Below are 27,875 nucleotides of genomic sequence, written 5' to 3'. Positions count from 1 at the left end.
AGAAACTGCAGGGTCAAGGCCAACCGCACATCGCCATGGCCATGTTTTTATATGAGTGGGACTCCTTCCCACACTCGTGGGGCTAGGTGTGTCCTTCCACAGCTCAGTTTTTAGCTCAGAATTCTCTTTTTCAGATCTGTCCATGCTGACACATGTAGGAAGCAGGTGATGTGGCTCTTTTTACTCTTCCCCTCAGCCTGGGTTGACTCCAGCGTCCTCCACCCCCAAACTCTCCCCCCCACACCTCCACACTCACAATTTAGCTATTTCTGGAGGGGATGGGTCATTCCACTGTATCTCTACACATGGAGATGTCGGTAAATATATATTTGGAGCCATTTCTGGCAGCACTGATGAGTTTTTGCTGTCTTGGCCTCCATTAATTAGTTGGGTTTTGTGTACTTATATTTCAGTATCACCTGTGGCTCTTATAGACTCGTGTAAAAACAGACTCATGCTAGTTTTCTTGGCTTTTTAATTTACACAATAAGGAGGGGGCTTCAGAGCCCCATAAGCCCTCCCCCTGTCCCTACCTTACCATCAGCTGGAGTGGGGGTGAAGGCCAAAAGCTCGCTTCCGGCAGGAACCCCACTCCTGCCTCGTGCAGCCTCGTAGCCTCACCTGACAGCCGAGTGGGCGACACTGGAACCAGGCACAGGCACGAGAGCTTCGTCCCTGCCCGTGCTTCTCATCCCAGGAAACCAGGGACCCAGTAAACCCCCGTCTTCCTCTGTACACCTCCCCTCCTCCCAACCTTGTCGATGAACTCAAAGTCTGTTATCGGTAAAATTCCCTACACACTCAGCCTCTTTTCTGAAAGGTCTCTTTACCTTCCTTTTGTAAGTGCTTTCTTCTCCTCCTCAAGTCATATCAGCTTATCCCCCAGTTCTCCGAACCATTCAGTTCGGTGCTGGCTCTTCATGGCAGCTTCCGGTCCATCACCCTCCCTGCCGCTCCCCAACCCACAGCTGTCTCTGCGCACACCGTTAGACGGGGCTCGTGGCCATCTGCCCACCTCTGGCTCATGCCACCCTGTTCCCTGAGAATTCAGGTCCCAAGAGTATTCCACTGTCCAGCCCCACCTGTCTGCCAGAGCTCAGTGATTTCTGTTTTTTTGGATGATCCTTCCAGAATGCTGGTCTCTGCACCCCAATGACCTGTTCTCTTATCTGCCACAGCCGCTGCTTCCATAATTCCACCCCAGACCTTGTTACTGACCATGGCTGATGGTCCGGTCATTATCAGTAACTGCCCTGGCTCTAGAGCCTTGTTCCAGTCATCCCGTTCTTTGGCCACAACCTCTTTCCAGCTCATTGCTTCTAAAACCTTGACGCCCAATATCGTCCACCCTCCCGAGGGCCCAATCCATCCACCCTGCCATTTCCCTCTTTCCCATCTACCTTACGTCTTCACTTCCCTCCTTATCTAGTCCAGAGCTCTTGATTGATTATCTATTAGAATCATCTCCTCCCTTTAACACTTAATAACGTGAATACCTTTATCTGTCTCATTGGCCTGACAGGCTGTCCCAGATGCCTGCTTGGGCGCATGCCCTTGCTTCCTTCAAGTCTCTGTTCAAGTGTCCCCCTCACAGAGAGGCCGCCTCCGGCCATGCTGTGGAGAGGAGCAGTCCCTCACTCCAACTCCAGAAGCCACTCGCTTCTTGCCCTGCTTCCCTGTTCTCCATGCGTCACTATAGGGCACGCCCTGTATTTGCTCTCGTACTCTTTTTCTCCAGAAGGGAGCTCCAGGCTGCAGGGACTCTGTTCTCTGCCCCATCTCCAATTCTGGGTATTTAATAAGTGCTCACTAAATATGTGTGGCATGAGCACAGGAAGTCACTGCAGGGAATCATAGACAGATGCCTTTTAGAACTCCATGCCTTTAATTTTTTAAAAAGTAAATTGATTCATATTTGCATAGTGAAAGAAATCTTAAATTTATAAGTGAGTCTTCTTTTCTCTTCCCTTAAATTTTGAGACATTTATAAATGCATCTGAAATTGTAATAACAGAGTCCCGAAGGTTTTACAGCATGTTTTCAGTCGATGCTAATAGCCAGAAATAGTTTAAAAAATAACATCAGCAGAGTATTGGTTTTGCTAAAGGACCCCAGTATTTTTAAAGGGAAACTTCAATAATCCCATTTTACTACTTCCTGAAACCTTTGAAACATGCAGTACTCATTAATGTTGAATTATTTACTAGAAATTCCCTGCCCCCCAATAACCCACCCTGGTATTAGTTGTCTAGGGTTTAAAGGTTTTTTAATAATGCCTTAATAATATTGGCTTAATGAATTAGGTTCTAAGAAAAGTGGCCAGGCCTAGCTAACAGTAAATCAGGTTATACTATTTGCAATAAAAGCAACTAAGGCTCTTCTTGTAAGTAATAATCTGGGAAGATCTGGTATTAATCAAACCACTGGCCACAGCTGGGCTCTGTTTGCAGCTCCCTAACACGGTGGAGTTAATGCTGAACGGATCCGTATTGGAAGCTTAAAGAACACAATTATGCAGCCTTTGGAGAAGACGCTTTTGCAAAAAGTCAGTGGGGAATTGCACCCAAAACATTTATAAAATTATATTTTCAAAGGCTCTGTCTTAGAACAATTTAAAAGAAACCAGAGGGGAGAGGGGAGGGAATTTAAGGGGAAAAAAATGGGAGGGATTTAGAGGAACAAGTATAAAGGACACAGGGACAATAACTAAGGGGGGTGGGAATGGGAGGGAGGTGGGGTGCATGGGGGAGGGGTGGGCTGGGATGGAAGAAATAAACAGAAAACTGTACTTGAAAAATAACTAAAGAAAAATTAAAAGAAAAAGAAAAAATAGTAATAAAAGACCTTCAACTGAAAAAAAAATAAAATAAAAATAAAAATAAGTCACATGGATAGTCTGTTGACCATGTAGTTGGGTCTAGAAAGAAGGGTTGAGAGCATTTTTTGCATAAAGAATTGCCTCTCATAGTTCACCTAAGGGTATGATCTGATTCACCCAGTGGCCATGAAGACAGTTGGCCTGATACTTCCAGGGCTGCGGGACCCACCTGGGTCTGTGCCAGGTGCCAGCCCCAGGCAGTCCCGAGGTGTGCACAGTTTGCCCGAGACGTCCCAGGTAGAGCTAAAAGTCATTCATCTCCAGTCGATGGCTAGATGAAGAGACAGATTGTGCCACATCAGAATCTCCTTTTATCTGAAGAAGACGTCTTCAGAGTTTTCTACCAGTTTTAGCTCAGCCACAACTGGATAGCCAGGGGCTCACCAAGAAACAGGTCTTTCGTGTAGCGTCACAGAGCACTGGGAAACCCTTGACCTTCACTGAGGCCTGCCTTGTGTCTTGGGCCACAGATATTTTCTGCCATGTCTGCAGAACATGGTTGATCGAAAACTCATCGGAGTTCAAGGTATCCTAGTCCCTGGGCTGCTGTCCCCTGAGCAGGATGCCTGTCCTCTTGCTGACCTTTTGACCTAGGGTGGACTCAGCTATGGGATCTGTGACCATCCAGTGTCAGGGGAGGCTGCATTCCGGGCCTCGTTCCAGCCACACACGCTCTGGAGGGGGCTTCCATCTGGCTGGCCATGGAGCGCTCAGGCCCTGCTCCTGGACCTCAGGTGTGGTCACTGAGACAGTCACAGGTCGTGCAGAGAGGCCTGCCCAACCTACCAGATGGGGGACAGCTTTCATTCCGGGCCAATGCATGCAGGTGGCTCCAAGACCCCAGGAAACATGCATGCAAGGTCTTCATGGGTCATAGATTCTTCTCGGTGACCGTCTCCATAGCGTTTAATGACGCCTTTTGCCGGGCTTGTAAGTAGGCTTAACACAGAAGTTCAGATGACCTGGGATTCTGTGGGTTTGTCCTTCTGGGAAATTCCACCACGGCAGTGAGGAGACGGGGTCAGAGAAGTGACCCTCACATGTGTTCCAACCAGCCTGGGGCAGAACATATGTGATGGTAATCTTACTACACCCAGGGAAGGAATGGGCTTTATCTTTTCTGACCTATCCATTGCGATGAGTTTAGCTGAGAGCATTTGCTTATCTGCGTGGAAGGTCTGAACAAATTTTTGGACAGTGCCCTGGGCTTGGCACTTTGACCTTGGCCTTCTTCTAGAAACTGGATGAACCTCTTTCATCCAGTTATTCTGTTATCCCTTTTGATACTTGGGCCTTGAGCTCCCTGGCTGAGAATTGGTGAGTGCATTGGCCAGGACGTGGCTTAGGCCCTGACTGTTCTTCAGGTGGTTAATGTAGGAAAGACTCATCGTTTGTAATAACAACACATTACCTATGTAGAACTCTTCGCAAAGTGCTTCAGTGTCTATGATTCTACTTAATCCCAACAGCTATACCAAGGGGTACGTATTGGCCTACCTTACTGATAAGGAAGCTGAGGTCCAGGAAGATTGGGTGATTCTGCCAAGGCTCTGAGATGAGAAAATGGCAACGGTTGGACTAGAACTCAGGAATTCATAATTCAAGTCCAGAGCTCTGTTTGTTCTGTTAACTCCTTTATCGGCTCCCCAAGTGAAGAGGAAGTCATGTTTTCTGTTTTGAATCTTTGATTACAGTATATTTTGTAGTATTCCATAAAGGTGGGGATCATGTTTTTTTTTCTGACAGCTGTCACAAAAACCTGACACAATTAGGTTCTTTATTGTTTGATAAACGAATAAAATCAGGAAATGAAGAGGTGAATGAGTGAATATACTGAATGAGTAGATAAACTGGGCAAAAATCTCTGTGTCTGCACCTGTATTTGAAAGTACTACATGCATGTTAAAGAGCTATAGCCCTGGCTGAGTAGCTAAGTAGGTTAGAGCCTTGTCCCAATATGCCAAGGTTGTGGGTTCAATCCCCAGTCAGGGCACATATGAGAATCAATCAATGAAAGCATCAATAAGTAGACAACAAATTGATGTCTTTCTCCTTTCCTCTCTAAAAGTCAATTAAAAAATTTAAAAGCTATAAAATATAACCATGTCTATGTGGAGAATATACCCCAAATCTTTCATTTCTTCTGACACCTATTAATATGGAAGGTCTCAATCAAGTTCACATCATGTTTCTTTGAAACTTATCAAATTGTATTGGACTCGGTAGCCAAAATCAAAATTAAAATCTATTTGAAAATGTGTTCTGTGCACATTTCAAGTTACCTAGGAAATGTGGGGGCACAGTGTTGCAGTCTTATCCCCCACTGGACCACATACTTCACTGACTGGAGTGTCTACAGCTCTTTGTTTTCAGGGGACACTCTTTCAAACTGATCCTGAGAACTGGGAGGGGCAGGTAGGAGGCTGGGGGATGGATTCTCTTCCCACCTTTGGAAGTCTCTGCTCCTGAGCCCGTCTTTCCTGTGCTGCTTTCCCCGAACCCATTGCTACAGTTCTCTAGCTTTCTCCAAGAGACGGTGTGTGTGCGTACATGTGTGTGCGTGCGTGTCGGTTGGGGATATGGGAAGTGTGCCCTCCCCACTTGTTCCTCTGAATGCATTTACAAAGTCTTTGCTCTGTGTTCTTTCCCACCGATCCTATTTATGTTCTTCATAATGTTAACACGTCAGAGATTTGGGTGGTACAGTTGGTATTGTTCTAAGTTTCTTAATCAGTTGGTTGGAGCATTGTCCTCTACTCCAAAACGTTGTGGCCTCAGTCCCCAGTCAGGGAGCATGTGGGACGCAGCTGATTGACGTTTCCCTCCCTCCCTCCCTCCCTTTCTCTTTCTCAAAATCAATAAAAATGTATCCTCAGGTGAGGATTAAAAAAAACCCCAATTAGTTAACATAGGTGGTCAATGTACATGAATTGACTGGTTCAGATCTGTGTCTTGAAGGGTGTGTTAAAGATAGTCAAAAAGCCCTCTTTAAAAATATGTGGACAAACTAGTAATTTAACTGTTTAGCAGCAAGTACCACTGTTCTGTCAAATCCCAGCCTCCCACGTGCTTGGCTGGCCAGGGGCCGCGGAGAGGGGAGTCGTGGTCTGCACACCCTCTCTCTCTCTTTCTAACTTGGGCTTGTGGTTAGGCCTCTGCGGAGGAGGCATCTAGAAGGGATCATTCAAAACACACAGCTGCAGCTTTTGCTCACATCTTCAAGATGTTCTTCAGCTCTCGCTACCATGAGGGTCCTCTGCGAAGCCTGTGAAAATTGCAGCCCTTAAAGAGGTTCAGCTGCGTTGGTGGGGGTTGGGCGGGTGGCGCATGCTGGGGAAGACGGCGCATCTTGGGACACGGGCGTGGTCATGTCTGCAGATCCCCGCCGTGACCCTGGTTGGGACGAATGGGGTGGGAACTGGAATTCCTGGATTGAGGATGACTGTACAATTCTCCAACTTTGTGGGGGTGCCAACGTGAGCCAGAACTGCCTGAGAGGTGTGGTCAAGTCCATGGGTGAAGGCTTCTTGTCCCTCTGCACCCCCAGCCCTGTCATTCTGTCACATGCAGACTTGATTCGGTGCATCTTTGCTCGTGTCGGTGACTTTTCAGTTCAGACTCTTTCACTCAAGATCATTATAGAAGACAAAGGGTAGGCAATACCGTGGGCTATTCTATGACTGATTTGTCCCATCCCAAACAAGCAGACAAATGTCCAGAGGTTGATGGTCAAGTCTGGGCCTCCAGGCATGTCTTTCAGACGTGGCTGGGACTTCCTCTGCCCAAAGGTGTGTCACATCGTCTCTGATCTGTTATGAGCAGAAACAAACATGGACACTGGTAGCCAAAGCCATTGTGGCTTCTCTCCCCGTACCTAACAGGCCTGGAGCTGGCCCCACCTGTGCTCCATGCACGTGGTTTCATAGGAACAAGGAACTCTCTGGTCTTTGCTGTAATTGCAAATGACATCTTAGAGCCGACTTTTCCTCCTCACAGCCTTGCTTTTCCTTCTCCAGGAGGGAAACTGCAAAGTTACCAAGGTGTGAAATCTAGCTGGAGGCCTGAGGTGACTTCACAGTGGCAGCAAGCCTCCACGGTACCCTCTCAAACCCAGGTCAAGCAGAGGAGCTGCAAATGCCGGGCTCGGCAGGCAGCCCCGGAAACCACGGCATGATGGACGGTTTCCTGCGGGCAGGACGCTGGGTCTCACATCAGCCTTTTTAACCACACTCTTGCAAACTGCCAGCAGTGGCTGTCTCCCCAGGAAGGACAGTGGCGTGGATCTCCAGATGGCAGGGAGGGTGGGGGCCGGGGAGCCAGTGCAGGACCTCAGCTGCACGGGGCGTGGGGTTTGAATCGGCAGCGTGGTTGTCCGCACCCCCACCCATGGCAGTTCAGCCACACCCAATCGTCAGTTATAACTGGGGAGGCAAAACAGTGGGGGACTGTCCTGTTCAGAGTTCAGCATCTTGCGCTTGGATGCAGCTGAGGTGGACAAGGACTAGTGTCTGCACTTAGAACCCCCTCTTTGCCTGGCACAGAGACTCTGGTCAGCCGCAGGGGGAAGGGAGTTCTGAAGAGGCCTGGGCCAGGATTTCAGCCTCGGCACGAGTGGCCCTTGGGACTGACTGGATCGTTCTTCTTATGGGCGTGTTAGCAGCATCCTTGGTCTCTCTCCACTAGATGTCAGCAGCCCCCTCCCGGTGTGACAACCAAAAGTGTCTCCTTTTCTGATGGCCCCTAGGGGTCAAAGTCACCAAGGGTTGGGAGCCATTGGGGTAGGGGGAGAATTCGGCCAGAAGGCATCAGCCTGGTACCTGCAGTCTCTGGCCAGTGTCCCAGCAGCCACGTATAGCCATCTCAAATCGTTGTCTCGAAAAAGCAGCATCCCCAGCACCTCGGTGGCTGGTGGGGTTGCCCTTCCCTGGGTGGGCTGGAGGCCTCAGCTCCTCTTGGGAGGCCGCAGCAAGGGCGAGTCCCTGCAGGGGAGAGGCAGGTGTCCCTTCCTAGCTCTTCCTTTTCCTCCCTTCCCCACCTGTCCCTACCTTCCCATTGCTTCCTTTGTGCCAGTGTTCCAAAAGTCACCTGGAATGCTTGTAAAGTGCAGACTCCAGAGGCCTGGTCCCCGGAGATTCCCATACAGAGGATCTGAAAGGGGGCCGGGCCTGCCTTCTCCTGAGCTTCCCAGGTGGTTCTGCTGCAGGGGGTCATCTGGAGATGGCACCTTCAGAAGCTAGGCCCTGGGAGGGTGTCAGAACCTGCTCTACCAGTCCTCAAGGACACTAAAATCGAACAAACTAATAAACAAACAAAAGAAATGAAAGATGACTTTAGTACAAAGCAAAAAGTAATTTAAAAAAATTCTTAAGAAAGATGTTAACAGATATGGGAACTCTTTACACTGAAAATGGATTCATTCATTCATTCATGGGTACTTCCCTGAGTGCCTACTACACTTCAGACATTGTTCTAGGCATTGAGGAGTCAGCAGTGACCAAGCGGACAAAGCCCCTGCTTTCAGCTGACATTTTGCAGGGGTGGGAGCAGACGCAAGCAGACTCTGTATATTATGTTAGAAGGTGGCGGTGCTGTCAAGAGAAATAAAGCAGAGAATGGGGTGGGGACCTGGGGGGAGCTTGCAATTGTAAGTAGGTGGTCAGGGAAGGCTGCATTTACAAGGTGATGTTTGAACACCTGGCAGAAGGAAGAGCATATGCAAAGTCACTGGGGTGGGGGTGACCATTCCAGGTGTGAATGGGGACCAGGAGGGAAGCTGTGTGGTGGGAGCCAGCAGTAGGCACCGAGCAGTGTGCAGGGACTTGGAGTTGACTCTGATGGAGTCATGTGGGGGGCCGGGGAGGAATGCCAGGATCTGATTTAAGACTCCAAGGATCCCCCTGGCCGCCGTCTTGAGTAGAAGTTGTCATTCCTATTAAAATTACCGCACGGTTTCTGGCCCCTAGGAATTTGCCCCGATTGTGGAGATACAGCATGCAGCACGCTAACGAACAAGGAAGTGCTCGCTCAGTGACACGAGTAACTTGGCCTTCATGAGATGTGCGGGGCAAGTCTGGGAGGAAGACTCCGCTTCTGGGATGGGACAAGTTGGGCCTTACGGGGGATGAACAAGTTTATTATTTTTTTCTTGCTTAATAGTTATAGAGTTGATCTGCAAGCAACTGTGCAAACCTGCAGTCTGGGACACGATAGGTTAGGTCATACGTATATACCCATGAAGCCATCGTCACCTGGTGAACGTCCCCATCACCCCACGGGCTGTCCTCTGGTTTATGAGGCAGGGTGGGAGTTATCATGGCAGAAATGCAGCCAAGACTCAGAGGCTGGGAGGATGGGGGCTTCTCTGGGACAGAAGGAAGCCCACCTCACTATACTGGAGGGTCACAGGAGGACCCTTGAGGGAGGTGCCGGACAAGACAGCCTGAAGCCAAGTGCAAGGAGCCTGAAACACAGGGTCACAAAGGTCTGGTCCAAGGGGAACCAGCAGAAGTATTTGTTGGTTGTAGGACATGTCAGAACAGAGCTTATCTGCTAAAATCTTGTCTTTTAAAAACCATAGCAACTGGGTCAGATTTTAGGTACTTTACTTTTTTTTTTTAGTAAATATAAGAAATCATGGCTAAGTACATTTCTGCAGTATTTCATGCATACAAAATCAATTAAAGGAAAAAGAAACATTAGGCAATCTCATAATTGGATAATTAACAGACTCTTAATAGCCTTATACTAATACAGCTACTTACAGATTGAAAATAAATCCATTTGCCATCTGATGGTACATTAGAGCCTGCACATAAAAAATACATCTACTCTAGACAGGCTTTAATAATTTAAAGGTAGATGTTAGTGTGTCACGCTGGGATCGCTTGGCGTCTTATATTTGTGACGTCCAGCACCGTATTTTTGGGTCATGTTAAACATGAACTTGAAAGTTAAGGGAAAAATTTTAAGTAGGTGTTATGCACTTACTCTCTCATCCTAAACTCTTAATCTGTTTTGAATGGATCCTAACTCCCCAGGGCCAATGACAGACTGGAGAGCAGCTTTCCAGGTTTAAAGACAGTTATGTGGGTATGAGATCATCTTCCTCGTTCTCTGGCTCTTGGTAGAGGTTGGCAGTTCCCAGGAGACCAGATGATGGTTTTGTGATTCTAATGGAACAGCTTCCAAAGGCCCTTTGGAGCATTATCTGCTGCAAATTGGAGAAATTAGGAATACTTCCTGGTTGAGAAGCACTGTGTTCTCAGGTCTGTGGAAATGAACTACTCTGAACACTCAGAAGAAGGCTAGGAGCCATCCAGTGCCACCTCAGGAATTCAGGGACCCATTCTTGTTTTTGGTTCTTTAGAGAAGAACTTGACTTACCCTAATGTAGTTTAGCCAGAGATCAGGGCTGAGTCACACTTAATTCCAAATGTGTTTGCTAAGTCCTCCTGCATAACAGTAGCTCTGAAATCACCATCACCACCACCACCACCACCACCATCACCATCATCATCATCATCTGTAGTACTAAGTTCATATATACAAGGTACTGGGTTAGATATGGAGAGGTATAACTGATAATAATCACTACCATTTATGTTGCATTTACCAAGGACCAGGATTGTGCTAAACATGTTGCACCTATTAACATATTTAATCCTTAACTCAGTAACACAGGGGCTATTGCCAATTTCTATTTTTATACTTGACATTGAAGCTTGGATAGGTTTTTTTAAAATGGCCCTTGTCACATGGCTCCTAAGTGACTGGGCAGGGACACGAACCTCCCATATTCTTAATCAAAAGTCTTCCAAAGACTTAAGAGACACAGTCTGTGTTACCTAGTTGGAAAAGATGAGATATAGACATGAAACATTCTTTCTGTGGTTATGGTAAATACCTCACCTGTTCTTTTGAGTAATTTATAAACTCTTCTTCAGTGTATTAAGTCCTAATTAAAAATCTCCCTTTTGAAGCAGATGAGTCTTATCATGTGTAAGACTTTCACACATGGCAGCAAGCAGCCTGCTTCATGGCATCCTGCCCACCTTTGGCGCTCCCTACACCCTCCCCTGGGGACACAGTCACTCACACTGAAGCCTCACATGCCACCTTTAACAGGCCCCGTCTCTCTGCTGTACCCAGAGCAGAGCTGCATATGCCGGGCACTGTCACTACATTCCAGGTTAATTTGGTTTCTTATGTAGAACAACTTCAGTCTGACATTTAACATCTCTTCCTTTGGCACTTTTGGTCTCTCTGAACTCATTACCCAGAGTGCCTTTACACTCATTCTTTTCACATGCTCGGATCCGTGTTCCTGTGTGATCATCATTACTGAGTGAAGTGCTGTTGGTTCACAAAGCAGACCAGTAATGATGCTTGGGTTCAGATGCTGCCTGGTTGGCCAGAGAGAAGTTTCCATTGTAGTTTCATGTGAATGATGGCAGCCTGATGGCCACCTGTGACGTCAGGGCCTGGCAGAGTCGCTGTCACTGCTGTGGTTGTCATTTCAGCTGTCCCAGGCCCCACTTGGAGCAAACTCTAATGATAACACACCCCTCCTTCTCCCTGTTACAACCACCTGACTGTGGAGAATGAGCCACGCGTGTTTCCTCTTTGCTAAATAGAGTGAACTGCTCAGGGATGTTCTCCAGTTTGCAGAGTGTTAGAATGGTGGAACCTGTGAGGGTGGTCACTGTTTCCCACCAAGGGCAATGGGACGCCGTTGCCTTGACGCATCGTTGGCCTTACTCCCTGGCTTCCCTCCAAGGTAGCCATGGGCTGATTATGGGTCCAGGAACTCTTGAACAGCAGGAGCAAAGGATGCTAATTTTTAGCCACTAGTCAACTCTCCTGGGTAGATTCAGCATGACAGCTGAGTGAGTAGAGTCTCACATGAGAAAGACTCTAGTTTATCATGACCCTTGTGTGTCTTTGACCTTCCACATTGTGTCAAACACATGTGGAAGTGAGAGGTCAGGGAAGCTGAGGACCATCAAGGGGCCAAGTCTTCTCGAGGAAGAAGGCACATCTGTGAGTTGGCATTTTGAGTCCATCCTTAGATTTCAGGTGGTTAAACTCCTTTCTGCCAATGGCTAATTAAGATCTGGCCGAATCATCTGGCTCTTTCTTCTGAAGTGACTGAGGTGGGAAAAAATGTCACTTCTTTGAGAGACATTTGAATCCAGACATTTGAATATTTAACTATTAATATTTGTAGTCCTGGTTCAGAGTCCCCTGAGGTTTGCATCTATTGTTTCACAAACTTTCTCTTTGCTGTTTCTATTCAAAGAAGATAATCATGAATATTGACACCTGCCTGTGGAGGTAGAACTGCTGTGCAAAATGCTGAGATTCTTGAGAAAGAAAGAGCAGATGAGGAATGTGCAGGGGGCGGGGAGGAGCGGGAATAAGGCAGGGGAAGGTGCGCCCCATCAATCTTCCGAGAAGCTACTCTGTGAGGAGCAGAACAGCGCATTCTTCAGAGTACTACGGACCATTCTGGCCTCATGGGACAGTGTTTATGGAGGAAGATAGTTTTAGAACAAAGTGGAAAGAAACTTCCTTTGAAGAACAGCTTAAATCTTGTTGAGCGCATCCCTGGAGGCTTCTAGAATAATAAACCCAAAGAACACAGCAATAGGAATTTGTACAACACATGCTGGACATTGTCTCCAGCTGTTCCCGGCCTCCCAGACCCAGAGGCTTCAGAGGGAAATGCTCAAAGTGTGGTTTTGGCTAAAATGATGTGGAAAATCACCCTGTCTTCAAATGTGGCATTGGCATTCATTGCTGAGTGACCTGTCCCTTAGAGGATGAGATGGGACAGAAAGTTTGGTTGGCTTGGGCATTGGTTTTTGTTTTCTTGCTTGAGTTTCAACAACTTTGTGCCTTCATTAGCTGCCCTGCCTCATGCATTGAAAAGTGGCTCTCGCTCTTGGAAAATAAGCTTGTTGGGCCCCGGCCTGGATGCACCAAGTGGTAGTACCAGCCTAGGGTCTTCTTTTGGCTGGGTTTCTCCTGTTTTCTTGCTGATGAGCTGACTTGAGTGTAAAAACAAACAACAAAAAACCCATTTGCATATAAACCTTACTTTCTTGGGAACTTAGGACAAAAAGTAGTAGCTCGTGTATTGAGGCAAGAGACTAGAGAATCTATTCTAATAATTTAAGGAAGAGCCAGGTAAAAGGGTATCCGGGTTATGGCAGATCCACATTAGCCAGATAGAACCATTACAGTCGGAAAACTATATAAACCGTAGACTTGAGTTTGCTTCATGACAACTGTATGAGTGGTGGCTGGCTCGTTTAGACTAAATAAGTAAAAGATGGATCTAGACCAGCTTGCTGGAATTATTTCACTTGTTCATTTGTCCCACAAATATGAGGAGAACACTCACTATGTTATAGGCACTGTGCCAGGGCTAGAGGCATTAAAGATGGGAGGGAAGACTGTTGCCCCTCAAGGAGCTGCGTCTAACAGAAACAGCTCCATACATAAAAACTACAGACAGTGAGATGGCTCCTTGAACGGAGGCATAGAGAAGACAGCAGGATGTCGACATTTGGATGTGCGTTTTTGTAAAATATTGTTTTTAGAGTTAAGTCAGGGCTGGAGTCAAGGAGACGGTGGTGCCATGAGAAATACAAAAGCGTCGTCATGGCAGTGAGTGTGAAGAGCAGACCAGTTCAAGGGCTTCTGGGATGTCCTGTGCCCCACACTGGGTGATTGGATCGAAGGGTAGAGTCATAGACAGGGAAGGTGTTGGATTTCCAGTGTGGATGCCGGAGAGGAGGATGATACTGTTCACCTCGGTGTTGACTACTGGGGTAAGGCTTTTAATTTTGAATCATCAGGTAGAAGAGTATTCACTAAGGTGATGGTTTCCAGGGGCAACCTTGGTTATGAGGTGCAGCACTGAGGAGAAAGGTCAGGCAGGGACGGAGATGAGAAGTCCCAGTCACTGGGACAGTGGTGGCTGCTGAGGCCATAGGCTTGGATGCCTGCAAGGGGGGAGGGAGATTCCACCATCCTCTTTCGGACCCGCCTTCCAGGAGGCACGTGAGTTGAGCAGAGACAGTTGTTAGACTACAGGACGCCCATTTCCCTGAGATGCAGTCACTACCTGGGCATATTTAGGTGCTTGAAAATTGGCTTCATTTATTCCTCACCTTCCTTCCAAGGAACTTTACCAGTTTTCTAACTGGCAAACCGTTTTCTTCAATTCCTCTTTGTAGCAGATATGCGGTAAAAATAGTTTTGTATTACTTTAGAACGATGAGTGTGTTTCGAGCACAGAATCCTCAACCTTAAACGTTTAGGACGAACATGTTGCCCAGGTTCCCCAGGGGCCGATTGTCCTATGTGCAGAAGTAATGGGGACTTGAAAAGCAGGGGTTCCCCGTGTACCTGGCTTCCCACTGTTCCTATTTCAGTATTTCCTGGAGTTGCAGAATGAATCAGAGTAGACAGTACGCATGTCTCTGAAGTCCTTGAGCTGGGTAGCACACCAGGCCGGACATTTAATTCATTTCCCCTGTGGGCCCAGGTGTCTTTTGGGGTCATATGAGTCCTCTCATCTATCTGCTGGGGCCACAGCTGTCCTTGTGGTGTCTCAGTTGGGACACTTAGCCTGTGTGCGTCATCCGTGGTTCTGAAGCCTGCTGTTCTTCCTCTTTCTTTGTTCTTCCTGTCATTACTGCTCTGCCTGGGAGCAGTGTCCTCTTCATTCCAGCCTTGCAGAATGCTTCGTCTGCGGACCACTTCTCTCTGAAGCTTTGAGTGGCTCTAAAATATTTATAACGTGTGGATAAGCCCTTGAAAAGGGGTTTTAGTTTCCTAAAGTTATGTCTCCTGACTTACCTGAGGCCTTTTGATGATAAGAGCTCATGTAAGGTTTCAGATAGGGGTTATTTAATTGGGGAATGCATCTTTGACATCAGTAGGCAGTTGCATACTCATTAAGGAACCAACCTCGAGTTTGCTCTGGATGGGCAACAGCGGGCTCGGGCTACTTCCTGGCTGCCTGTGGCTATGTTAATCATACCGGGGCGGGCTGGTTTTGCTGACGTCTCAGGAACTGGGTTGGGGGCGGGGGAGAGTGCCAAGCTCCATGTGTCTGTTCTGTGTGTTGATTGGTTCTGGCTGGAGGTGGTGCACAGGGACGTGGCATTTGGTCCTTGGTTGTCCGGGCACCAGGAAGGCCCCCAGGCTGAACTCACAGAGGACAGAAATCATAGTCACACATGGTGCAGGGCCTGGCATGTTGGAGGCCGACACGTGCCATTTGTTAGATGTTAGAAGTTAAGCATCAGATGGCAATGCACTGAGTAAAGACAGCAGTGGCCACTTCAAGGGAGACCAGTAACAATCGGGAAGAAAATAGGAAGGGCGGCCTCAGAACCCAGCTCCTGCCATCTCTGGGGAGTGGATGTGGCACCCAGACGTCAGAGGTAAATCCAGGTTCTGCAAGGATCAATCACCAGCTGTGATGTATGGATGGCACTGGTCATACACCTGCCTCCTTACAGAGACACCTCTGCCAGATGATTGGGTTCACAGAAATATTCTAAATGCGCAATTAATTCGAGGCTTCCCGAAACCCTGAATCTGGATGCCTTGATGGCATAAGCTGTGGGTTGTGGATTGGTTTTACAGGGTAGTCTCTGATGTCTTGAATTATGCAGAGGAGCATGGAAGTAAGTCAGTGAATCATGAAACAACTAAAGGCTAAGCTATCATGCGGTCGTGAAGAATCACATTTTCAAATAACATTTTTGCTAAGTGACTATTCTTATTATCAAATGTTATATAGGGGGGTAAAACCAAGAAACTGTATCTTGGTCCCTATGGGGGTCTGAATAAATTCCTTTTGAATAAATGACCATTTGCCAGATGAATGTGGTAAAAGCCTTATATGTTTGTGTAAAAAATGTGCGTCCATTGATGAATTATTCTTTGAATCTTGAGGTGAACTATTGTGGATTCATGATCACGGTATGGGTGTTCCGAAGCTTTTAACCCTTTTGAAGTGCAGTTTCCTTCTGAAAACTGAGGTGAGAACCTGCTCCGGAATGGTCCGTAAGGGGCCCTTTTGGGTCCCACGTGCTCTGGGTTGGACTTCGGGACGGTGGACAAAGCAGAGTCACTGAGAAGGATGCCACAAGGCAGGTCTCATATGGTCCATGTCTCTTCATCAGCCGGACGCGATCGACCTTGACCTCCTGTCGTTCTCCCTTGTTTTGTTTGACTGTCTGGAGTTTCCACCTCCCGAGCCACTCCTTGCTGCCGCTGTGTAAAGAGGCCTCTTGATTTATTAATCAATTAATCAGTGCATGCTGAGGAGCTGTTCAGGGTAGTTAAACAAGGAAAACAAAATGCTGGGCCCATAATCAAGATGGATCGTAATTAAGAACGCCACTCCCTCCGCTGAGCTCCCTGCTGCCCTGGTGACCTGCACCACCTCCCGCCCACTTCCTGCCCCCTCAGCCTGTCCAACCCCTTTCCGCCCCATAAAAACCAACAGCGAGCTTCAGCGAGGCGCATGTTCTTCTAATGTCCTTGAGGAAGATGAGCCTTGAGAGAGGCCCCATCAATTACTGGCAATGACCATTGAACCTCCAGACTTCAGCCAGGCCCCAGTCATGGTGCAGCGCCTCTGTCCATCACAGAGACACTGTGTCTTAGGTTCCAATTTCCCTACAAATAGAGCCATGGGGATGGAAGGACCTGACAACAAAGATAGGCCATCGCCTTGTGTGACGGATGGCAAGTTCTGTGAGGCTCAGTAAGTTGTCCAAGGTCACACAGCTCATTCCTGCAGAACTGGAAGTAGAACCCAAGTATTTCAATACCCAGTTAACACATCGAGTGCTTATTTCTCTGCAGCCCTGCATTCTTGGAAAGATCAAAGCAGAGTAAATGAGAGAAATCATCCTTGTTAATTTTCTGATTTCTTTTGGATAAAGGCTTCTGAGCTAAAGAGTTTTTTAATGGTAGTTTTGGGTGAAATTTGTGGGGAAAATGAACTTGGACTGTTTGTCAGGGAGATCTTTTTCTTCTAATTGATTACGGTGTCAGATGCCTGAATCGGATACGGCCAGCTTGCCACGGGGCAGAGGTCAGCAGAGTGAATCTGCAGTGCTTCTCGGGGCTGCTGGAGCTGGCCGGGTCTCCGGGCCAGAGTGCGCTGAGTTCGGTTTCCTTCCAGTGACACTTGGCACACAGGGCTAATGAGGCTCAGGTTTTCATAGACTGGAGTCTCTGTTCTGGGGCACAAGGGGCACCTCCATTTGTTACCAACTTTCCATGGTTCACAGGGGCCACGTTGCGTTCATCCAGAATGAAGGCATTCACCTGTCGTGCCTGGACATACGTCTGTGCCTACTTAATGCACCCTTGGGAGGATCCAGGGACAGCTCTAATCCTTTAGCAGACACAAGAATAATGCAGAATGTTCTTACTTGATGGGCCTAGCAAGGAAGACACTTAGAAATCTTTTAATTATTTTTTTTTGATTCTTTAAGCCCCCATTATGGAAATGTTGCATTTGTGAAATGTTTGTCCCCAGAGGCTCTCCTGCCAGTATGGTGTTCATTTCTGTTGGATGTCAGTCTGACGCTTCGAGTAAATCTGGGGCCTAACTTACATAGATCGGCCTGTGAACTGCACTTACCAGGCTTGAGTTATAGGCTCTCTTTTCTTTCTGCTTGTGTGTTCTCCAGGATCCTGCTTTCTCGGCTGTAATTCATGACAAGCTCCAGGTCCCCAACACCATCCGAAAGGCATGGAATGACAGGGACAACCGCTGTGACATTTGTGCCACTCACCTGAACCAGCTGAAGCAGGAGGCCATCCAGATGGTCCTGACCTTGGAGCAGGCGGCGGGCAGCGAGCACTACGATGGCTCGCCGGGCTCCCCGCCGCCGCCGCTTCCCAGCATCCCCACCCTGGTGGGGCCCCGGCATGTGGGTGGGCTCCAGCAGCCCAGGGATTGGGCCTTCGTGCCCGCCTCCTATGCCTCCTCCAACTACACAGCCTTTGTCACCAACAAGCATAACAGCAAACCCAGCAGCCTCGGAGTCAGCAATGGGGCAGAGAAGAAGAGTGTGTCCCCAACCCATCAGGCCAAAGTCAGCCTCCAGATGGCCACCAGTCCCAGCAACGGAAACATCCTCAACTCAGTGGCCATCCAGGCTCACCAATACCTGGACGGCACCTGGGCCCTGTCGAGAACCAATGGGGTCACCCTGTACCCCTACCAGGTGAGTAGCCTCTGAGCAAGGACAAGAAGGGCCGGGTAGAGGCAAGGCAGAGACGTGGGTAGGTAGCACTTCCTTTCACCACCCTTGATTTTTGGGGGACCCACAGCCTAGAGCCTAGTATTTCCACCCAGCCCCAGGGACCGTTGCTCCATGAAGATAAAACACACGGGAAACCATGTGTGTGACCGAGCGCTGCTCCCTCTCGTCGTCCACACTGTCTGACAGAGGTGTGGGCTCCCTCCCGCCTCCCCCATCGTGATGGGCCGCCACCCTTTTCTGTTGGTGACTCCTCCTTAGTGCTGCCGTGGTCAGGTTAGCGACTGTGTTGTCCGCCTCTGCTGTTTCCTTTATATGTTGTTTACATTAGCACAGACTCCCAGGTTTTTCTGTAGAAATGACACAGCAGGTCTCACATCTGCCAAGGAATCGGAAAAACTTCTCTTCGTTGTTCTTGGCTGAGCTTCCTGTTGGATGAGGGTTGGGTTTAAGTGTACGCGTTCTCTGTTCCCTGCACCATCACTTGGAGCGGAGACGTGGCCGGGGTCTTGGAACGCGTTAGTCAGGGCAGATAACTCATGTAATGTATGATCTCGGCCTACTTCTTACTCGTACTGTGATGTTGGTTGGTGGGTGGGGGGCCTTCCTCCACAGCGCAGGGACCCTGGTTTCTCTGTCTAACTCGCCACCATTTGGCGTAGACCTCAGTGCCTTCCGCCAGATCTTGCACCACCAGCCAGGAAATGAGGGTGGAAAGAGTGTGGAGAATCTCACAGAGAGGCCGGGGGGCCCAGTCTGGGAGGAGTGTACTTAACTTCCATCTACATTCCAGTGGCCAGAACCAGTCCCCTGGCCCCACCTACCCTCGGGGGAGGCTGGGAAAGTCAATCCGTGCCTGTGCCCAAGAAAAAAAAGAAACAAGTTGAGTGAACCCATAGTATAGTCTTCATTACGTGGGGCCAAAGGTACAGGGAAACATGAGTTAAATGTGGCTGATAAACTTCCTGGTAACTTGTCTAGACTGCAAGAGGGAGGATAGATGGCTTCTCTTGATATCTTGCAAGAAAGTTGGGCACATGGATTCTTATCTTAAGAAGTGAGTGTTCCTGGACTACGGGACGGTGATTTGCTGGGTGCTTGGTAGCTTACAAAACAAAATACATGCATCATTTTATTTAACCCCATGATATGCCAATGAGGGAGGCAGGCAGATGTTCGATCTTCCTTAGAATCCAGACTAGCTCTCTCCCACCCGGGGCAAGGGGCTGCCCCACTGTAGCTGCTTCCAGCTTTCTCAGCTGTCTCCTGTCCACATCTTTTCCAGGGGCACACTTTGCAGTGTGGCTCCTTTGCAGACGGGGCACACCAAATAAGAGGACTCCTAGTTTGACCGACAGGGGCCTAGCTGCCCCTTTGCTTCTGGGCAGAGTTTTCTGGGCGGGGGATAGAAATATGTGGAGGAGCCAGGGGCCCCTGGGTGGGGCTTCATTGTCATGTACTTCAACATGAGTGTCTAGGCCAAGGGCACAATCGCTTCTTTCCACTGGTGAGTCACACACTTCTTCTGTTTGCAATTGTGAAACCTGCTATTTGGAAAAGTACAAAAAGTAACACGTGCTTGTTTTAAAATAAAAATATGTGAAAATATTTACATAAAACTTTAAAAATCAACACCACCAAGCAATAGACTGTGTAACATTTGGGCCCATTTCCTCCAAGTCGTTTGTGTGCCCACAATTTGTGAGGTGTGATTACCTTCGATTCCGTGGGCTGCTTCTTGCTTTGGTGTGCTGGGTGCATTTTCTCCATGCCATTATGCATTTTTCTAAAATGGGATGCCTAAGGGTGGGCTAATATTCCATTATGTAAGTGCCCTCCGTTATACAAATATGTCCTAACTTATAGAACCAGGCATCAGTTCGTGGAGGTGAGGTTCTTGCTACTACATGTGAAATGCCAGGGTGCACACCCTTCTAGCCAGGTCATATTTTCAGCACGTCTTGGGTTGTGCTTGTCACATGATCCTGTTACACAGACAACCCCCATGTCACCTTCCGGGGCCCCCAAACACTTGTAGCACGGGCAGGTGTTAATTGGAGGACTCAGCTGCTGCACAGCACAGGTGAGCAATGACAAAAGAACCTGGAAGTGGTGCTTTCCTATAAAATAGTCCAAGTGTTGAGAAAATTTGTGTGTGTACGCGCATGCGTGCGCGCTTGTGTATGTGTGTCTTTGGCAGAGGGAAGCTAGAGATGCTGCTTAAAAGGAGGATCAGGGGCCGTGGTGCATTTCTATTTGTGCGATAATTCTTTCCGCTCCTCCTCTTCTCCTTCCACCTCAGATGAGAGAGAATTTCCAGTGCAATCACAAATGTTCATTAACCTCTAACTGAGTGCCAGGCACTGTGCTAGGCGTCGGGCGGGGCTCCCACTTTGGGTTGGAAACCCAGGTTTCTGTCCCGTGGTCCTTAGGGGAGAGGAGGCAGGCGCCCCTCCCACGACAAGCCAGGGGGTGAGTGCAGAGGTGCCCTGCGCCTCTGAGTGTGGAGAGATGCCCACACTGCACTGAGGACACAAACGGGCTCCCAGGTCCTCCCTGGGCGCAGGGGTGTGTCACTGTGGCTTGAAGCCAGCTACAAAAATGAATCATGCAAGCCACCAACTTGAGATTGTCCAGGGTCTATCTGCTGGCCTCTCCCCACCCCACCCCTGCCCCGCCCCAGAATGGGCCGATGCATGCATTTCCCCTGAGCGGCAGTTAAAGGGATCAGAGGCCATCTCTGGGATAAAGAGATTTGGTGCCTGGCTGTGAATCAATGTCCCTGTGTCGTGGCGGTCATCCTGCTGCCCTGCGGTGGGGGCTCTGGAACCGGCCAGACTGGGTGTCTCCTGTTACAGCCATCTCCCTGCCGTAAATTTTCCGCAGTTCACAGCCCTGCTGGCTGGGCAGGGATGGCTGGCCACTCTGAAAGCTGACCTCACTTTTCCTGCCCGCCCGGACTCCCACTTCCTGCCACACAGAGCAGATGGCCCTCTGGGTTGGTGCCAGAGCTGGTGCTTGGGCAGAGGGGCAACGAGACGTTGTCACCACTGAGGGTTCTGCTCCACACTCACAGCCCGAAGCCCTTAGGAGCCAGGGAGGCGAGGACACTGCTTTTCTGCCACTTCAGGAGGATGACAAGGATGAGGACAGGCTTTCTGACAGTGAGCAGGGCGCAGGGATGACAGAGAGGAAGGCCCTTCAGATCCTTCAGCCCGTTACCCACTTCACGGTGCAACAAGCTTCCGTTACCTTCCGAAGAAAGACTGTCCTTCGTTTGTTTGCAGGCATTTGACACAGTCTGTGTACATCTGTGAAAGCAGAAAGTGCTCTAGGATTTTCATTTGACTGTATGAGTTTTGACTTTGAAAAGACATGCCCGGATTACCTCCTTGTGGTCAACCGTCAATTAATTACCTCCTTTTGGGATGGCAGCTGCTTTTACGTCACCTCATAATGTAAAGGAGCATCATTGTCGTAAAGGAGCTGTGGGGAAGACCACACATCACACGCACAGTCACGGAGCATCGTGATGCAGAATCACAGCACCCAGTTCCCTAGGAGGGTGGGGGGTATGGAGCCTGCCCTGCCTCCTTCAAGTCCACGGCTCCCCCAGTTGTTAACTCTCAGTTTTGTAGCTCAACATCTCAGTCTCTTTTCTTACCTGTGAAGTCCTTACCTTGTAAGATTATTGTGGAGAACAGGTAAGAAATAAAATGAAACTATTTAATGAATGCTAAGGGGCACCAATGTTGATGATCTATCTCGGTGCCCCCATTTGCCAGAGGAGAACCCCGAGGCCAAAAGACATGGGGTTTCTTCTATTCGAACTCTCCCAAATGTGAGTTTGATCTCTTCTGCTAGGTCAGGGACGCTTCGGGGACATGGGTCCATTTTGCTCTCACGTCCCTCACTGTGGCTAACACGTGCGGAAATGGCTGTTCTTTAGAGAAAACTTCAGTCGCACGAAACATGAAGGAGTTTTTATGATTGGCCCTAGATTTAGGGGGAGAAAACCCTGGCCAAAACATTTTATCCAGACCCTGTGGTTTTGGGTGGAAACCACCAGTTTGTTGGTTCCCAGCTAGTCTTCAACACAGAGTATCTTAGTGGTACTCGATGAACCTTTGGGTGAAATGAGCAGAATCCAGGTGGCAGTTTGATGTCACACTCAATCCAGGGACATTGGAAAGGGTAGATGTGCTTCGTTTCATAGGGTTTTGATAAATTGGACTTGTCAAGGAAATTCAGGATGTTAGATGAGCACATAAGTAATGAATGCATTATGGGTCACTCGGTATGCGTCCTTTGGTAACCTTTGGTGGAGGTTATCCTGTTCTCCCAAAAGGTGTCCATTGAGTCCATGCCACAGGGGATGCTAGAAAGAACTCCAGCTGAAGTCAGGGTGGAGTTGTCTCCTGTGTGTTTAGAAATTAATTGTGCCCGGAGAGCACAGGCATTATGGGAGTTGACATTTCAAGGTACGTGAGCGAGAGGCTGTGACGGCAGCACTGACCTGGAGCCAACTCGATGTTTGCTAATGTAGGTCCTCTGTGGGGACCAAAATTGGCTCTTTGGAGGCCAGAGATGTGCTGGCCCTTTCGGAGGACTTCCTAGTGCCCCGGAAAAGGGAGGCGAGACTCTGGGAGGCAGGCTGATTCTCTAGCACTCGGAGGCCCTGTTTGAGGTGGAGTCACGGGACCCTGCCGTGTGCGTCCCTGTGCAGCCGATGTCCAAGGCGCGGGGTATACCTGTGCTCTGTCCTCACGGAGTCACTTCCCAAGAGGGAGCAGGGGTAGGCGTTCACAGTGGGTCCAGGGTAGGGAATGCCCACTCGCGTTCTGCGCTCAGCCACCCCTGCCCTGAAACATGCGCAGCGCCCTGCCTGGGCCAGCCCTGGTGTCCCTGTGCTGCTGCCTCTGCCCGGCCAGAGCAATAGCAGACGACGTCACAGTCCGACAGAGGATGACATCAGAGAGGCTTTGAGAGCAACGCGGGTGTTTGTTTTCTCCTGTTCACAGATGGTCAAGGGAGTATTATTTATCTTTATGCTGAATGACAAACCATGAATGCAAGGAAAGGAACCAGTTTGTGTACTCAGTCACGGACTGAGGATTTCTCAAGGAGGTGATGCTCAGCATGGGATTCCGAAGGGGTCGTCACCTCCTACAGGCAGGGCTGCAGTCAGAAGGGAGCCCCCAAACCTCATCAGAAAATTTCAGCACCATTGCTTATCTGGTCACTTACTTGATGTGGTAGGCCAAGTAAGGGTCCCCAAACACATCTGTGTCCCTATTCCCAGAACCTGTGGATGGTACAAGGGGTGTTTGGCAGATGCGATTAAGTTCAAGATTTACATAAAAGTCTTTGTAGGAGGGAGGCAATGCAAGGATGAAAGGGGAGATCAGAAAAGCAGCAAGACGCTAGGCTGCCGGCTTTGAAGATGGAGGCGGGGGCCAGCAGCCAGGGACCGAAGGCAGCCTCTCAACCCTGGAAAAGCCCAGGAGTCAGAGCCTTCAGAAGCAGCTCCACAGGCCTGCTTGAGACTTCTGACCTTTAGGACTTCAGACAGTAGAAAATACACGTATGTGGTTTTTAGCTGCTGAGTGTGCGGTGCTCTGTTTCAGCAGCAGTGGGAAACTAATACATATGGTAAGCTGTGTATTAGCTTAGTAGCTGTGTATTGTGTTTAGTAGCTGAAGAGCTGGTAGGAGGAGCTGGTGAGGTTTACAGATGGAGAGGTCGCTGTAGAAGACTGCAGGACGGCCGGGCACATGGGCTGTTCACCCCACCCGACAAACTGTTGCCCGCTAGATGGGACCGCACATTAGTAAGTCAGATTATTTCATTCGGGTGCCTCCACAGAATGAGGGGTTCCTCCATGGAATGAGGGGTTCCTCATCCTGCGCGGTTGGTGTTCAATTGTCTCAGATTTCCCTATTGTTACAGCATCATAATAACAAGCACACCACAGCCACTCTGCATGGGTAGCTGGTAATTAGCTTATGTAAGTCTCTCATGCTGTCGAAACTGCACCAGACACTCCAAGTTGGGGGTGGAGGGCACGGGGAGACTGAAGCATGTGCAGAAGGAAGCCTGTCTTCCCTGCGGGGACCCCTGACCTGATACAAGGGGCTTTCACAGAACTGCCTCTGTGGTCACTCTCAATGTCATGAGGACCCAGAGCATTCGGAAGCACGTGGAGAATCATGGAGCAAAATGTGTGCATTGGGTCATTTTTTAAAATCCTCACTCGAGGACATGTTTATTGACTTTAGAGAGAGAGAAACATCGATGTGAAAGAGGTTGCTTCCTCTATGTGCCTCATCTGGGGATTGAACCTGCAACTTAGGTATGTGCCCTGACTGGGAATGGAACCCGCAACCTTCTGGTGGGGGACAATGCTCTAACCAACTGAGCCACCCGGACAGGGCTGGTTGGATCGTTTTTTATAGTCAGTAAGCATCAGGGCAATGGGAAAATCTCCTTGCTTGACAGCAGGGATTCTCAGCCTTGAGTGTGTACTAGAATCCCTTGGGAGTGTGTTAAAAGACACCAGTGCCTAAGGCACACCCCAGACTGATCCAATCAGAATCCCTGGGGGTGGGATCCTGGCCTTGGCTTGCCTCCCGAGGGTCAGGAACCACAGCTTTGGAGGGCTGGCCGAGAGAAGATTCTCCGGCTGTAGACTTTCACCGTTGTCTTTGGTCTCCGATCCCTCTCACATCCTGCCTCACTGGAACCATCCTCCCCAGTCTTGGCTTCTCCAGGCAAAATATTTGCTTTCTTTATAGAGCTGGGGGAAAGAGCGAAGCAATTCCCCACTGCCCACTGTGAGCTGGCTGAGGGGTAACAACAGCTACTGCTTTTTTTAAAAGAGCAAACAGATTATTTTTTATATAGAAAGTCTGGAGCTGATATTTATCGATGATCTTATCCACGTCTGGAACAATGAGGGACTGGATGAGGGGGTCACGCTAGATTTGCTGCTCATGTGCCAGGTAGAAGCCCAGCTTCCTGCTCGCCGTGTGAGCCCTGGCAGCTGTCTGAACTGTTATGTGTCTGTCTTTTCTCCCCCGGAAAGTCTCGAAGCTGTTATAGACACGATACAAGACAATGCGTGTTGAATCCTTAGAACCATGTCTGATGCACTGTAACCCCCCACTCACGTCACTTTGAGTCAACTCAGGTTTGCATGGCTCGAGCCTGAGAGGAGTCAGGACCCTCTTTCCCAAAATAAGAAGCAGTGGTAGATGAGGAAGCAAGAGCAAAATCATAAAACAAGGATCAAGTACATGAAATAAATGTTACCCAGCAACTTGGAAAACACCAGCCACCTCTACACATGGCCAGAGACCCACTTCCCATAGTGCATCTGGTCTTCCATGAGGCACTTAGGTTCTGAATAAAACAAGAAAGTTGATGAAATAGTGAAAGGCTCACAGACCAGCTTTCCTCCTCGTTTGAAGACCTTTTGAAGGGAGGAGGGGAGGCAAACTATAGAATTGAGTCATTGAAAAATCTGCAGAATGGTGGAGTGTGGAGGATGTATTGTGGAATTGGGTACCTGAAACCTATATAATTGTAATCAGTCTTACCCCCAATAAATTCAATAAAAAGGAAGAAAGAAAGAAAATAAAAAATCCAAAAGAGTAAAACCTCATTATTTTGGAATTAATTGGAAATATCAAGTATTTCGGCCCAGACTATAATTCTTATTGAAAGAACACTTGGAAAGAGTACTCAGGTCTTTCATTCTGGCTTTTCTTATTTATGGTAAAAATAGATAATTTTATATTTTACCTGCCTACGGTAAAATATAATTGCATTATTATTCCTTTATATCTTTATTTATAAAATACAGATACTTCTTTTAAAAATAGGATATAATTGGCAGTCTTCAGCAAATTAGAAAATTAAAGTCTCCTCCTTGCCTACCCCACCCCAGGCATGAACCTAGTTAATTTCCATCTGAGATTTACTGTGTTAACAGTCTTTAGCGTGACAAATTAGCATGCCTCTATCTCAGAGAGGTATTTGTGAGGATTAGGTAATGAATCATGCATTTCATGTGCCTCAGTCATTCCCAGGGAGTAATTGAGGTGTTTGGGAGGCATATTAGTCAGCAGTTTTAGGGCTCAGGAGACGATTTAATATGTTACTAGTGCCCCAACACCAGTGGCCTCAGAGACTTAACACAGCCTTTCAGCAGCTGGTCTGAGTGCCTGGGAGTGACCAGGAGAGACACCGGGCGGAAGGAAGGGGCCCTGTGGAAAGCAAGCCGGAGCAGTCACATCCACATCCAGGACTATGACCGGGAGTTTGGGGATGACATGGCCAGCGTGAGCCAGTCTGCCACTTCCCGGGACCCTAGCCAGACTGGCTTCCCATGGTCCCTGTGGCTTTGGCTGCAAGGGAGCATTGGTGGGAAGACTGAACCATTAGCAAAGGGGGCATGTTCACATGGCCTGTGAACTACAGATGTCAGTCAGAGGCCCAGCGACCCGCCCAAGGTCACTCAGCGAGGACATGCCAGAGCTGCGATCCCAACATGGTTCTAGGCCCTTGTCCCCACTCCCCACACCCTGCTGCAGGAAGGGGGACAGCTCTTCTGGTAGGTCAGGTGGCAGCTTTCCTGGGGCGGCCACCACAGCAGCCTCTGCCAACCTTTCTCTGGGCGGTTCTGTGTCACGAGAAATTTCAAGTCAGGTTTTACGTCCTGTGGCCCTATGCAATCGTGCAGAAGTGAATGCCTTGTGTGACATCTCGCTGGGCAGTGGGGAGGCCTGTGGGGACAAAGCTAGAGACAAAGATGGGCCAAAACACCCTTAAAAAAGCCGTGTTCGCAGTGCTGCCATCTAGGGAGACATCCGTTAGCTTTCTGAAACAGGAGTCATTTCCTTGTCGATGTGGTCTTTTTAAAATTAAACTTATTTGGGTAGCATTGGTTAATAACATAAATTTCAGGTGTATGACATTATAATGTGACATCTGTGTACACTGTGGTGTGCTTACCACTCCGTGTGGCCTTACATTCCATGTCCTACCACGTGTCCTTTAGAAAGGACCTTGCTGCCTGAACAGATCGTCAGTGAAAACTGAACTTGGCTTTGGCGTAGTGGAAAGAGCACCCAGCTCTGCATGGGACATCTGGCTCACAGGGTAACATTCTGACCACACAGACCTTCAATGTCCTCTCTTATAGTATCCAAGCACCTGAAGTACATAGTACCCCTAAGACTGCCGGGAGGATTAAATTCCTTCATTCTGAATTTCTTTTTTTTAGTTCTAAGCACTGGATTTAAATGAAGTTGCACACACAGTGGCAAAATGATATCCCACACTGAGAAATTGTACAGAACCGAGATAGATGGGTCGTGTGTAGGGCAGAGCGCAGGGCTTGCTGACCTTCCTACAGCCTAACCGTGTTTACTGGTGAGGAACACACACCTGGAGCAACACACAGTCCCCTGGAAAACCGTGGTGGAACTGGCGGGCCCAGGAGATGGAGATGTCCCTTGTGTGTTTTAGCCGTCGTCGCAGGACGGATGCCTGGTGCCCAGCTCTTGCGTGGGGCACACTGTCACCTGGAGGTGTGTTCAGAGCCATGTCAGCTGAGACTGTGGACTGTAGTTTCTGTTGAAGACGTCAGGGTTTCGTTTCCCTCTAAGGGCAGATGGCACTTTTTCTAA

At 48.7% G+C, this 27,875-nt stretch overlaps 1 protein-coding gene across 1 annotated transcript in view; it reads left to right on the top strand.

Annotated features, from left to right (window-relative positions):
* The window catches only part of KIF26B (kinesin family member 26B), a 385,937-nt gene that overhangs the window by 125,694 nt on the left and 232,368 nt on the right, over positions 1 to 27,875 (top strand). Inside the window, exon 3 of the mRNA XM_037150905.2 lies at positions 17,608 to 18,147. Coding sequence (XP_037006800.2) covers positions 17,608 to 18,147 — 540 coding nt within the window. The remainder of the gene's footprint in view (positions 1 to 17,607; positions 18,148 to 27,875) is intronic.

Source organism: Artibeus jamaicensis, unplaced genomic scaffold, assembly GCF_021234435.1.
Source record: "Artibeus jamaicensis isolate MK-2021 breed Jamaican fruit bat unplaced genomic scaffold, CSHL_Jam_final scaffold_754, whole genome shotgun sequence".
NCBI lineage: Eukaryota > Metazoa > Chordata > Mammalia > Chiroptera > Phyllostomidae > Artibeus > Artibeus jamaicensis.
This window is presented reverse-complemented; position numbering and strand designations above follow the sequence as displayed.